Source organism: Nymphalis io, chromosome 9, assembly GCF_905147045.1.
Source record: "Nymphalis io chromosome 9, ilAglIoxx1.1, whole genome shotgun sequence".
NCBI classification, from domain to species: domain Eukaryota; kingdom Metazoa; phylum Arthropoda; class Insecta; order Lepidoptera; family Nymphalidae; genus Nymphalis; species Nymphalis io.
In genome coordinates this window covers 1,646,691-1,662,428 of record NC_065896.1, presented here as the reverse complement: position 1 = coordinate 1,662,428, position 15,738 = coordinate 1,646,691, and the positions used below count along the sequence as shown (strand labels likewise).

Genomic DNA, 15,738 nt, shown 5'->3' with positions numbered 1-15,738 from the left:
GACGAGTATATGGGCCACCTGATGGTAAGTGGTCACCAACGCCTTATGGCATTGTAAGAAATGTTAACCATCGCTTACTTCGCCAATGCGCCACCAACCTTGGGAACTAAGATGTTATGTCCCTTGTGCCTGTAATTAGTTAAACATTTCAGAGACAACTTGGAACACGTTTCATCTAGTAAACATTTATAAATTAAATTATGTAGAATTCAAGATGAAGAAATTCTATCGTTTATTCACAGCCAAGAAGGGTTTGAATTGTATTAGAGTTGGAGATATGCTTTTGTAGATTTTATTTTTAATAAAATATGATATTACAATTTCGGAATCAATTTTTTAAAATAAAATAAAATTGGCCACCCGATAGTAAGTAGTCATCACCACCGTATAGACATAGCCAACCTCAGTAAGATGTTATGTTCCTTGTGCCTGTATTTACACTCGCTCACTCACTCTTCAAACAGGGATACAACAATATATTCATCTCACTTACAATAATTCAAGCATTCAATTATTTTATTTGCAGTCAAATTCAACCTTGAGTTTTTTCATTACGTCCAAGTTATTTGGCGAAATATTATTAGTATATATATACATACTAATAATATGTATGTGTATTTTACATTATATTACCCATTGACTTGTTCCAAAGTCCAGTGAAAACGAAATTGCTTCAATAAATTGCCTTTAGGAGACAAGAAGCATAAAACGTATAATAAATTTTATTACTCATTAAGTTGGCTGTAAATTGCAAATAAGAAAAATAAAGCCCTTTTATCTCGTCTTTAACCTTGAAATGAAAGATCTTGTCAGTTACTAAGTTTCTTATGAGACAGGCTTTAATCCCCTAAGCGTTCCTGGAGAACGTTTACACTTTACTCTTACGAGTATTATAAATTATGCTGGCATTCGGTTTCGGTTTCAATTACTTTATTTATCGAGAAATTAATAAATCTTGAAATTTAATATTTATGTACGAGATGTAGTACAGTAACAGCCTATAAATATCCCACTGCTGGGCTAAGGCCTCCTCTCCCTTTTTGAGGAGAAGGTTTAGAGCTTATTCCACCACGCTGCTCCAATGCCTGTTGGTAGAATACACAAGTGACATAATTTCAATGAAATTAGACACATGCAGGTTTCCTCACGATGTTTTGCTTCACCGTCAAGCACGAAATGAATTATAATCACAAATTAAGCACATGAAAATTCAGTGGTGCTTGGCCGGGTTTGAAACCACGATCAAAATTTACGAGATGAGATTTTTTTTTAAATATCGTTTTTAATTCACTAAAAAACAACGTTTACACTTTTGTATGGTGTATTGTGCTTTCACATGTTTATTAAAACCTGTTTTATTCACAAGAATTTTAAATATATTTTAAAATAGAATATGAAATATTAAAGAATATATGAAAACTGAACGAATATGAATGATTGTAAATGTAAAATATTATATTGATATTTATATCAAGTTATGTATTTACTGAGTTAAAATAGAAATTGTTTTCAATACAGATAAAAAATAGACGTGATTGAACTGCAAAACAAACTAATAAGTATTTACTGCAAAAATAATATGAATACTATGTAAAGAACATATTATATAAGAAAATAAACATATTATATAAAGTACAAGACTTTAAATATTTAAGCTGATCAGTGATTATGTTTGTTCTACAATAACTTACGTAAATTAAAAATAAAATGCCAAACCTTACAAAAGTGTAATGTTATGTAACGTCTTAAAATTTATGTTGCGTACTCGCCACTAGTTGCCACTAGCAACAATGAACTTTTACCATAAATATATAATATGTGCCTCTTAGTCCCTAATGGTGTATCGGTTAGCGTGTATTGCTTCTCAAAAAATATATCACATTGTAATCTATGAGTCCTAGTTCATTTTTGCCTTAAATCAACAATTATAATACAAACTATTTGAAAATATGTTCAAGCTTTAGTGACGTGGTAATTTGCCTGGAGGTCGCAGATTCGAGTGATCAAGCAACACTTAATGTTCAAGTATTAAATTTTGTTTACAATTAGTTTCTTACTTATTTACTCATGTTTAGGTACTAATGTCAAAATATTTACTGGTAGTAAGTTTTTTTTACGAACCTATCGAGTAGGAACTACGCAATCGTCATCTTTCTGTTCCTGTACTAGAGACATAACAATGTATCAATAAACAAATTAACACTGACGTATGTGAAGTAAGTGAGCGATACCACTTACTTTTAGGTAAAAATAAACAAAGGCCTTGTAGAACAACATAGTAAATTAACATATAATACAATACAAAATACGAAATGTATGATTTTCATATTACATTTGTAGTTCGCTAATATATCGTATCGATATTATGTAAGCGGTCTCCTAAATAAACATGGTAATAATTTTTAATTAAAATCACCTCGTAATACGCGAGGAAGCCGCTCTCCTTTGTGTATTCCCCGGCCTTGCCGCCCCCACTCGCTGGAGAATTTACTTTAAAATTGTTCATGTTGGACAAAGTGAATGTTCGTCCGTAGGTCGGCATACCTGAAATTTACATAGTTCTTACAGCGTCTCGGATTTGTTATCTTTGATGCTTCGGAGTTAGCACGTCAAGGTAACGATTTCCTTAACGATTCGAGTATTCGTTTCGATGTTTCATTGAATTGAATAATTATTTAGTTTGTTTACTATCCGTTGCCCTTCGAAATATTTGGTTAACACCTTTCCTTTAAAAGACTTAAAGACCTTTAAGAATACGTTGCGTGCATATTAATGTGAATACTAGAATAGTAGAATTGATTAAAAATGTAAAAACTACAGATTAACTTTTTAATAATTTCAAGGATTTTTTGGTAATCAATTTAATTAAATATCTGTCTTCTGTTTTTTCCTTACCAATGATTAGTTTTTCTTTAGGCGCTCCAAGTTTCACCCAGAGATGAGCTGCGTGGTCCACCGACAGCTGCTTCCTCCACTCGGAGTCAGTAGACGGGGCGTATAAGGGTGCGTTGTGACCGGTCTCTCTTTCCCATTTACCGTGGAAGTCGTATGCCATAAGATTGATGAAGTCCAGGTAGCTGTAGGTGAAATATTATGTTATTATATATTTTAAGCCGAAATGGCCCAGTGGTAAGAACGCGTGAATCTTGATCCGATGATCGTGGGTTCAAACCCGGGCAAGTACCAATGAATTTTCATGTGCTTAATTTGTGATTATAATTCATCTCGTGCTTTACGGCGAGAGAAAACATCGTGAGGAAACCTGCATATGTCTAATTTCACTGAAATTCTGCCACATGTGTGTTCCACCAACCCGCACTGGAGCAGCGTGGTGGAATTAGCTTCAAACCTTCTCCTCAAAAAAAGGGAGAGGAGGAATTTAGCCCAGCAGTGGGACATTCACACGCTTGAACTTTACTTTTACTTTATATATTTTAAAACATATATAGTATCCTGTCCTAATATCGTACGTGTATCACATAATACAGGCGAAGTTATAATTGATCTATCTTACTATGTACATATTTATGAGTTAGTTATGTGCATGAAACGAATCGTTTTGCTTATTAGCAATCCAAAAGCGTTACATTGCAAAAATGCACTGTAGGAATTGTGAAAAAAAGAGACGTAAATGTGGCTTGAACTTTCTATATATCCTTACATGTATAAAAATATATAAAAAAAATCGTCTGAAATATTCAAATTCTCAGCTACGTTTGTGATGGTATTAGGTAGATTCGTAATTGGACTTTTCTTGTGAAACATAAAAACAAAATATATTTATTTAAATTTTCAGAATCAGAACTCATTTTGTAACGTAATATCCACACAAATTAAACAAGACAATTCTCTTATATATATTTTTTTCATTTGTAAAAAAAATACATTTTATTATTTTAACAGATTTTCTCGGGAGGATCTGATGAGGATTTAGAGTTGTTTTCAACAAGCTGCCTCAATTCAGTTTGGTGGATACACGAGATGATTTCATTAAGATATTTTTCTTAAACATAAATTAAACATATTAAATCTCAATGCCTCTGAAATCGAACCCACAATTTTCACTTGTGCTAACCTATATAACCTATAGGATCATAATGGCTTTAAATATAATCTAAGTTTATTCAAATTTAATTTAATTATTATAGTTGAATAAATTTATTATCATAAAAATATATAAGAGAAAAAAGGTATTACTAAGTTGAACGAACATTAACATATATTTAATGTTAAGTAAAAACATTTCTTGCGGAGTATAAGAATCTTCAGAGCGATAGTATATAATAATTTCACGGGTTATACATTGTTATGTGCTTCTCAGATGGAATAAGCTTTCAAGAGAAAAATATAATAGAAAAATAGGATAGACCTCATATAGAAAATTCTTAGTGAATTCAGAGTTTCTTAAAGTTATTTAATATAATAATGGAACAGGACGTCTGTATATGAAATATTTTTTTAAACGTGGTCATGTATAGTAGTATCAGCCTTTTGCCGTCCACTGCTGGACGAAAGCCGGGGAGGCTTCGTCCAGCAGTGTCAACGTCCTTCGACATAGAACGCCAACCATCCCGATCTTGAACTCATAACTTAACTAAAACCGTAAAAAAAATCTACAATTTATTTATTTATTTAGTGGTAGTAAAGTTGTTAGGGAAGATTTGAAAAAGTGATTATTATATAAGAATGTGTGTGCGAAGTTTACAAAAAAATTATTTTTAATTTTTTAAGAAATTATATTCAATTATTTGTAAGTTGGTTACTGTTTATTATACGATCTTTTGTAATAAAAAATATTGTATTAGAACTAATAATTTTGTTGATAAAATTTTTCTGCTGTTAAAAATATCTAGATAATTATTAATTCATTTTTTTTTAGCTTTCTAACGTACTATGTATGCTAAGAAAGAATAATTGAAGCAAGATGTTCCTAAATTTGATCCTCACGATCATGCATCATCTAGATTGCGTTTATGAAAAAGAAAATAACTATTTTACCACGGGATTGGTCTCGTGGTCATCGTGAAGTTTGGAAACCCTATAGCCATATAAGTAATATTCGGTCGTCTTTCTATAATTTATGTAAAAATAGCCAAGTATATAGCCCGGTGATAAAAACGGTAATGTTAACCGATGTTTGTGGGTTCAAATCCGCATTGTACTCGATGATGAAAGAAAACATCTTGTAGTAAATCTTCCTCATATATACCTATCGGCCCGCATTGGAGCAGCGTGATTGAATAATAATAATAGACTTAAGACAACCGACCAGTAGTGGGAAATTAAAAGGCTGTTATATTTTCATTACAGATTAAAGTAATAATCAAGGCGTTGGATGTTATAAATGAGAAAGTATGTTTATATGTCTGTTACGCTTTTACGTCTTTACTCTCAACTGATCATCATGAAATTTTGCATACACGTTGTCAGGGTAAAGTCAAGCTTTGAGCAAAAACTAGTGTGTCATATATTGTTATACTACCTGGCAACAGCCGGTACATCGTATCCACTCTTGATGTTGTCAGGTCCAACCGGCACCGCAGCAGTGAGGAGAAGTCGTGGTTTCTTCACTTCTTGTGCTTCTGCTTCGAACGCTTCGCGAAGTTCTGTTGACAAAGAAATAATAATAAAATAAATATTTTTTAATCATTACAATATTAACTAGAAATATATTCAATATAGTAAAGTTAACTTTTAAAAACATTGCAAGGACAGGTCAGGAAAAGAAATACTGTTATTTTCATATAAACTGCTTAAAGCGTGAATAGCGGCGAAGTAAATATTGCTATTAAACCTTTCACAGCTGAACGGTATACGGAAAATTACAGGTTCTATTCTGAACTGTTGGATCATTATCTTTTAAATTCTAAATGCGAATTATTTACAATATATAATGCGAATATTTCTATTTCCTTAGTTAAATGAACACATTTAACCAAGGAAATAGAAATATTATCAATTCATTGCAAATTGAACTGTTACAATAAAATTCTTTGCAAGAAATGTAAAGTCCATTACATATATACTATTTTTTATAAATAATAAACAATAATTTTGAAGTTAGGAATTTAAAATTTCATTTATAACTATTATAATTATGTATTTATATTATAATATTTGAAACAACACACCTAAAATATTTCTAAAATTTCAAAATAGCAATTCTCTTTTGTCTCGATAAACTATGTTTGTACTAAATATTTCTGAGTCTAATGAAGCAATAAGCTAGTGGTAACGATCGGTGTAAACGATCGTGTCGACATAACTTGACCAAACCTATGAATATTGGTGACCTAACTGCCAATTTGTTGGCCATTATCCAGTCCACTGAGCAGTGTAGTATCCAATTTATAGAAGTATATATATATTTATAAACACGTAGTTATATATATGAATCATGAAATGTTATTTATTGTTCATTAAGATTCCTCGAAGTAAACTCAATATGTTTGTTTGTTTGTTATCTAATTAAGTTGTAACAAGTAAATTAGGATGTCGAGGTTTAGCAATGTATGTCTTAAATTAGCGCATACGACATTTAATATATTTATGTCTACGACGAATGAATTTAGCGGAAGCCACATGTACAGTTCGCATAGACATTGAAAATTATTTAATTTTTCGTTCTGTACTTTATCTTTAGGATAACTTTGTTTTCTAAGATCGTGCGTCAAGACGACTTATATTATCAGGTTTTCAATCTAACTGCCTATCGAGGTCTGCTCCAAATCACAGCTTGAGCTGAATTAAAATTTTTAAATACAGACATAAATAGCGCTGCATTCACATATCTAGGTCATATCTATTAAAATATAGGATCATTTAATGCTTTAAATTTAATTTTGTACACTTTGTAATGTTGTTAGCACTTGTCCGGATTTTCACTATCCTGTGAGATTTTTTTTTCATTTCCTTGGATAAAATCATTTATGTTAAACCACGAAATAAAAAGCCATAATTGCATTCGATTTAAATAATCCGGTAATTTCAGTGTAATACGCACATATAATATTTAAATGGCCGTCAGATGTGAAACCAGGGGCGTAGCTATCGCCGTATCAGCCGTACCAAAGGTACGGGGCCTCCTAGGGACAGGGGCCCCAAACCCGCGTAAGTAAACAATTCGTAAAATGTTAAATGTATCAAGGGCAAGCTACGCCACTGTGTAAACCATCAAAATTAAAGGCTAATGAACGAATATATATAGCAACGAAATATATTATAGTGTACGCCACACACGCACACAAAGATCGGTGGCGGAGAGAGGACGACAGCATAAGAGAGTGTCATGTCGTTTGACGTCACGGCATACGAGTGGGTCTGCAATTTAGTCGTCGAATTTGAACTTGAAATTTTAATCTCATCACGAGTTTTCTGAACTTTAACAATATTATCATCATAAATGTGTATTTATATAATTAATAATAAATAATAAAATTAATAATAAGATAAATAAAATATACATCAAAAATAATATATATATATATATATAATATATATATATTATAGGTAGGCGGACGTGCAGGTAAGCCACCTGATGGTAAGTGGTCTGTACTGTAATACTGTAAGAAATATTAACCATTCCTGACATCTCCACCACGAACCTTGGGAACTATGATATTTGCGCCTGCAGCGAGCACAACACTACGTATTTGTGATGAGTTGGTGGTACCTACCCAGGGCCGCTTGCGCAAAGCCCTACCACCAAATAAGTAAACTTTTATATAATATTAATTAATGTAAATAATACGAGCTATATTTACATATCAGTATGTATGCGTAGGTATAAATGAATTCAACACCCACCGTGATCTCAATTATCAAACGTCCTAACCCAAAGGTTGTTTGTAGATATCGCAGCAATGAGGTTGCCTTTTGCGTTGCTGTTATATTTTTGTTTTTATTTTGGCTTATTTTTAGCGTAATCTGTATAATAAAATTTGTTTCTTTTTTGTCTTTGCATCAATAATAATGTCTCAACCATATAAACATGTAGGTGATAATCTAATTCCTAAGCTGAAGTCGTGGATGAGTAAGATGAAGAAATTCGAAACGAAATCTCTTGAGGATCTCGTCTTAAATTCTCTGCCAAGTTAGCTTTGTATTCTATTCCTAAAAGTTTATTGGGAGTTAGCTGCTCGTCAAAATTATTTAAAATTCCCTTGTATAAAATTTTCGTGACGTGATAATATATTATGTATGTTTCTAATGCGTTCATTATTATATTTTAAAATATAAAATGCCTTAACGACAATGTTTATAACAACTGTTCAAGATTTCAATCTCATCTGATCAATTATATAAGACCGCATAGCATAACAAACATACGCGTATATTATCTGAGAATATGAAACAGTAGCATTCTTAAATAATATAATTGAAGCCTTTTAATATACTTTAATTCTTCTTTCTATTTTCTTTTAATGATGATTAACTTTAAGTTATAATATTAGAAGAAACCGTCCAGACCGAGTAAGGAATCCAGAATGCCACGAAGACTACTAACAACCCGAGTCAATGAAGAAATCACCTGGACACTACAACGTCAAATGTAAACCACATTTATATAGCACTTGAATACCATATCTCTATATTTTTTTTTCAATCCTGAAACTTAAATTGTGATGTTGCCTCGTAATAAACATGCATTCAAATAAAATTAAGACAAATTAAAAAATATACATCAAAAGCACTGATAACACGTCAGCGGAGATACAAATACAATTAATAAAAAGGTAATTAACAGTCAAATAGACACGAATAAAACAGATTAAAACATAGAATCAAACCGTTAAATAGTTACGAGCAAGTCCTATCGCTAAGACCGAACTCTTCCAGACAACCTTTGAATGAAGGTCAAAATACAATTAAATAAAAACGCCATTTTGTCGAGATAACAGACAAGACACTGCCGTTTAAAGAACATAATTGATTGCTAATCTTATTCCCTCAAATCCACCCTTATTTTCACCGTTGGGGTGAAATGTTTCAAATTTAGGAATTATTTCGTATAACCAAAGCTAGTTTTAAAAAAAAATATATTTAAAAATAGAGCGTCGAAATATTTCGCTTATCCAAAATATCCAAGGATTATATTTAGTCAAGAAAATGGAAGTATCATTTAATCTTTGTAGAAATTTGGACTAATACAAAAATAATTTCAGACTCAACAACAGGGACATTTACCGGAGAAGAATTTTAGAAAGGATTTAAATGTAGCAAGGACACGGCTTCGGCAAAATGCCTAGGTTATTACTTGGCTTGGAATAATCGTGATTAAAATTATTTTTATATTTATCTTTTTTTTATTTCAAAAATATGTGTCTTGTTATATATCATTATATACAATGCAATTTATTGGATACGTATAGCAAAATTCAACCCATTTGAAACATGCAGGTTTCCTCACGATGTTCTTCTTCATGGTGAATTATAAACACAAATGAAGTAAATGAAGACAATGGTGCTTGACCGGATTTTAACATGAGATCTTGGCTCCGTTTTCTTTCCACTGATCTATCTCGTCGCCATTTAGAGTGCTCTGGGTATATGATTCTTATTTATATTTATTTTTAGTTTTAATATGTCAAAGGATGGAGAAATCCTTGACATTATAATAATATATATTAAACCATATTGATATATCAAAAATACCTTTACAATTAAAATGAGTTGCATATGTAATTCAAAAATTCATAAATATATTTTACAGATAAATAAAAAATTGAGCAATAGTATTTTATCGCTTAATTCGAGAGATTAACTTTTGATAGCAAAACATTCAAATATTATATTTATATTAATTTATTTTTATAGTAAAAAGTTTCATTATTATATTTTTACAAAATTAATGTTGCCTCGTAACTTTCATTTCGTTAAATTAAATCCATAAAATGTTTTATATTTAAAACATTTTATGGATCTATGCAAATATAGTAGAAAGCATAACATATAAAAAAATAATCGCATAAATTTACTTCCAAATGCAATAAAAATTAATTATAAAATTTCATAAAAATATAAAATGCATGCAAGTTTTATTCTATATGGTTTATTATTATAATGAATTAATATTCATAAATTTCTTAATGATATTTAAGTATAATTTACTGGATATAAAAACAAATTAACTTTAAATTATGAGTTAAAAATAACACAATACGTTATTATAATATTATATTAATATTTATTCTGATATTCAATAAAACTCTTTAATGACAAATAGAAAATGTTATCATTTTATTAATTTGTATAAATTGTACCGATTTCTTATTCCTAAAATAACAAATGTCAAGAAATGGACTTTGCATAGAAATTAAAATGGCTGTAGATTAATAGAAATAAAATTAACAATAATATATATGAGTTCAGATTGACTGTCAAATTATTTGTCCACTGTATGAAACATTAACAACCCATTCTATCGCCAATACGCCACCAAACTTGGAAGTTAAGATGTGGTATCTCTTGTGCTTGGCTTACATTGGCTCACTCAGCCTTCAATCCGTAACACAGTAATGCTAAGTATTGCTGCTTGGCGGTAGAATATATGATCAGTGGGTGATGCCTACCCATATGGGCTTGCAAAGCCTTAAACATAGTGTACACAGTAGTTTACAGGTAAAAGGCTATGTGCAAGCTAGTCTGGGTAAGTACCACCCACTCATCAGATATTCTACCGCAAAACAGCTATATTTGATGTTGTTGTGTTCCGGTTTGAAGGGTAAATGAGCCAGTGTAATTATAGGCACAAGGGACATAACATCTTAGTTCCCAAGGTTGGTGGCGCATTGGCGATGTAAGCGATGGTTAACATTTTTTTCAATGTCAATGTCTATGGACAGTGGTGACCACTTACCATCAGGTGGCCCATTTGCTCGTCCGCCTACCTATTCTATAAAAACAATACACTAAGTGTATTAAATTGTTTATTCTCATGACGCCATTGTAAGCTATGTAGGATGTAAAATGACTCCAAATATTATGCTCTTTAAAATAACGCTTCAATGTTAATGCCAGACGAAAAAATATCGACCATTACAAAATACCTCGGTTTTGGTAATTTTGTCGTAATATAATCGTTTATCTATTTTTAATAACTTCCCGCAAATAAAGTTTTCTGTGTTCCGAGATTATTATTCTGTTTTGAGAACGCTTTAATTTGCTTTTGTCTTAATTGTGACTGATCCCTATTTTTGGGTTTCAATGTTTGATTTTAGCTGTGTCGGTAAAATGGTGGACATGACCTTGTACCTCCACTTTTAGTTCATAAGCATCTCCTTATTTTTATTTAAAAAAAAAAGATATGATAATATATTTTTAAATACGATTATTATTTAAGAAATACTTGTTCTAAAAACATATTAGTTTAGTAATAAATTTTACAATAATATTAATAATTTACGTAGTCAATAAATTGAGACTTATTTTAGAGCTAGGTGTTTTCAATGAAGCATAATATTTCCCACAGTCTGAAGGTTTTGGAGTGAATGGATTGAATGAATTAAATGATAAATTCTCTTTAGGAATTTGTTTGCATTTGAATCGAGATAAAATGGACACATCACGTTGTTGAAGCGTGTTTAAATAAACAGCGATTGCCTTTTTATACTTTAGTCTTATCAGAATTAATATATTTCTTAAAGAAAAATTATGTTAAAAGTTAATTTACAATCAACGACTATTTAATAGGGCATCTTAAATGATCCACTCCGGTTCTCAAAAATAATTTAATCTTGGTTAATGGAATTTTTTTGTTTTTCTATAATTTTATGTCGCGTTTTTATTAGATTTTAATCACTTATTTTCGATAGTCAGTTGTTTCAATGTGTAATACTGGTAAATAATAATAAAATAAGTATATTGGGTTGTATTTGTATGTGTAACTTCACAAACAGATTTCACTTTAAATAAACCATACATTATACATAACAAATAATAGACTGAATTTTATTTAAAAATAATATTCTCTATGTTAAAATTTCACATGATTTCTAATAAAATGCATAATGTATTTATTAAAAGAAGCTGTTTTTTTGTTGTATTACGTAATATGATTTAAAGATATAGCGAAACGTTTTTTATTACTTCGAGGAGTTTCTAACACCATTTTGTTTTTCTTAACAATAAAACAGCGAATTCCCATTTACTCTTCTATACATAATCGTCAATAAATACAATAAAAACATTTGCATTGTGCGTTTGTCTGCATTGTCATTAGACAATCTCAAGATACTTGTAAAACACTGAGATCATTTATTTATAATACCAGTACCAGTAATAGCCTGTGAATGTCCCACTGCTGGGCTAAGGCCTCCTCTCCCTTTTTGAGGAGAAGGTTTTGGAGCTTATTTCACCACGCTGATCCAATGCGGGTTGGTGAAATACACATGTGGCAGAATTTCAGTGAAATTAGACATATGCAGGTTTCCTCACGATGTTTTCCTTCACCGTCAAGCATGAGATTAATTATAATCACAAATTAAGCACACGAAAATTCAGTGGTGCTTGTCAGGGTTTGAACTCACGATCATCGGTTAAAATCTAGGCGTTCTTACCACTGGGCTATCTCTATTTATAATAAAAAAATAAAAAATATGGCGCCACGAAGCTGCTTTTAAATGTCGAGGACGATGGAATTAGTCACTACACATATAAGGTCAATCGAATCAATTTTAATGAAAAAATAATATACCTACTGAGAATAGAAAATATTAATATTTATTAATTAATATATTTAATGAGAAAAAAGTATCACAAATGAGCTAAAGCACTCTCTCCTCTTAGGTTTATTTCATGACGCGATTTCAGTTTAAGCGAAAAATAGATCTTTTATATTTTACATATAAACATAAAAAATCACTGAATTTCACATTTATTATATCACTAGCTATCGTCCGCGGCTTCACCCACGTGTTAGGAGGAGGGTTGGAGTATATAAAGTTCAAGCTTACTTAATATCGAATTTCATTAAAATCGGATCACCGGCGTAGCCGCGAAAGCATCACAGACAGACTTATATTAGTTAGAAAACTTACTTATATATATTTACACTTTCTGCGGTTGGTACTGTTAACAATAATTGTAATAATGGAAACTGAATTTAAAAGGAAAAGGTCGACTCCGAACCCACTATTTGTGTTTTCAGTTGTTGATTTGCTAATGTTTTAATTTTTGAAAAGGTCTGTTCCAGAAACGTGACTTTTATTTATGTTGTGTGGGGCTCGGTCCCGCATGTGGACATGTACATAGCATTACGTAAATAATAGAATTGTTAACGATAAAATAATGTCAGTATGTCGTCTTTTTTTTTTTTTTATATCGCCGGGAGGGCAAATGACTCTACTCCACCTGATGGTAAGTGGTAGTAGAGTCCAAACGCGACGACGGCCAGTGCAGACGTGAAAAACGTTCTGCACTAGCCGCCTTCGCCTTGCCGGCCCGCAAGATGCCTCTTCACGCCTCGTTTGAAGGAACCCGGGTTGTAAGAGGAGGGGAATACGTGAGCTGGTAAGGAATTCCATTTTTTGGAAGTGCGACAAAGAAAGGAGTTGCCAAATTTCTTTATAGTACTAACTGCCAAATGGGGTTCAAACTCAAAGTTCATCTTTTTCTTTAGCCAAATTCTCATTCTGAACCCTGGAAGTTAGCATGTTGTTCCTCCCGTGTCTTCAAAAGCACGTGAAGCCGTCGGCAGTGCGCCTGAAGTCTTTTATATTGTGTCTGATTAGCCATTCCATCGGATTAAGAGAGCGAGACAATTTAAAGTGCACTTGGGTCGACCCGCTTGAATATTGTCTTGGTCGATTGCTAATTATAAATATTATCTAAATCTAAGTAACTTATGGTTTATATAGCAATCGTTATAAAATATTGATAGCGTGATTCAGATAAACCGTTTCTCACGTTGAAACCTTAAATTATATATTAATACAATTTTTATAATAATATTTCCATGGGTTATTACGTTAGAAATAGATTCTCGTAAATAAAATTAGAAATACTTTATTATTCGTATATGATTAGGATTTTAATAATTCATTTTCATTATTTTTATTGATTCAATATTAATTAGTAAATAGAAACTGTGCTTATTGTAATATCACAAAACAATTGTTTTTTACATTAATTGAAATGTCTGTCTGTCTGTCGTTTCGGAATATAGAATTCTAGCGAGACGAACTGGCAAGAAACTCTGTAGATAACTCTTTTCTACCATTTTAATTAAAATGTTTATTTCAATCACATTATAGAAACGAACGATTTTTTGTCACAATCATCCACGCAAGCGAATCCACGGGTATAAGGTTGTGAAGAATAAATATGTTAATAAGTAGGATTAATTCGACGAATTAGATTCTTTAAACGCGTAATCTACTTCAACAAACCCTTCGCTTTTAACTCACTCTTGTTGAAAATTAAAAAATACGCAATTGAAGAACAAAGGCTGAGGACTTTCTAAGGTTCCAACTTAAGTCGGCTAACTGTTAAAATGGTAATTTAATAATGGTACTTTAAAAAACCTTTTTTTTATTCTAAATTACCAATTAAAATAATTGCTCTATAAGACTATTTTCCGATATCACATGTGAATATTATCAAAATAATTGAAGTACGCTTGTCCGAATTTCGGCTTTCAGTCAATGTGAATGACAAACTGCGCAAGAAATATTAAAGAGCACAAGTGTGCGTACACAGGTGAACATTTCTTATTCAATCTGAAATATAGCAGGGGCAAGAAAAACGGCTGGACGCGCTTTATGAGGAACTCCCAGTATAACGCCAACGTCCTAACTCAGAACCGATGGAGACAGGACCTTATGATCTTATAACTAGGCCATTAAGCCAACGAAGCAATATGCCATTAAGCAAACTGACTTCAATAATTATGGCCTCCATAATTAAGCATATTACTAATAATGTATACTAATAATTACATCCATTAATGGCTTAAGTATCGCGGTAAGTCGCCTTATAATATAATTTGAAAGCGTAAATCTACTTTAACGAAGCCTTCGTTCGTTAATTTCGCGTTGGAAACTAAAGAATTACGTAATTATAATTACGCATAATAACGGTTAAGGATCTTTCTGAAGTTACCAAGTGGGGTAATTGTAAATGACATATTTTAATCGCATTATAGAGTTTCAGCTGCTTTGGGCCTAATTTCTTTGTGAACCAAGATTGCTTCGTGATAAGAACTCGTGAATATAGACTATTGAGCTTTCATATATATGTTATAATGCGATGTAATTCTGTTACATATTTTGAATGTTATCTACTTGTAAAATAGTATTACTATTTTTAACCGACTTCGAATAAAGGAGGAGGTTAACAATTTGGTTGTATTTTTTTTTATTTATGTCACTTCGTAACTCCATCATTTATGAACCTATTTTGAAAAATTCATCATACCATCACTAAAGGTAAAAAATAATTAGATTTTATTTGGAATTAAGATTAAAACAAATTACTTTTCATTAATATTACATATACAATAATAATACAATTATAATTTTATATATGCAATACCGTAATACTTTGAAGAAACGTTTTTTTTTCTTATTCTCAAATAAGTAAATAATGTTTGCCAAAATACGCAATGGCGTAAACAATAAACGGTAAGTGGTACTCGGGAATTACCACAAAAACATAAAGTTTGTTATTCGAGATGTAACTTAAAGGCCTCGGAGATGTCATTTAACTTAAATTTGTTGAGGTTTATTTTCATCATAGAAA

At 31.3% G+C, this 15,738-nt stretch overlaps 1 protein-coding gene across 1 annotated transcript in view; it reads right to left on the bottom strand.

Annotated features, from left to right (window-relative positions):
• The window catches only part of LOC126770929 (probable chitinase 10), a 117,368-nt gene that overhangs the window by 16,499 nt on the left and 85,131 nt on the right, over positions 1-15,738 (bottom strand). Inside the window, exons 6-8 of the mRNA XM_050490541.1 lie at positions 5,483-5,606; positions 2,896-3,077; positions 2,417-2,544 (exon numbers count right to left, since the gene is read on the bottom strand). Coding sequence (XP_050346498.1) covers positions 2,417-2,544; positions 2,896-3,077; positions 5,483-5,606 — 434 coding nt within the window. The remainder of the gene's footprint in view (positions 1-2,416; positions 2,545-2,895; positions 3,078-5,482; positions 5,607-15,738) is intronic.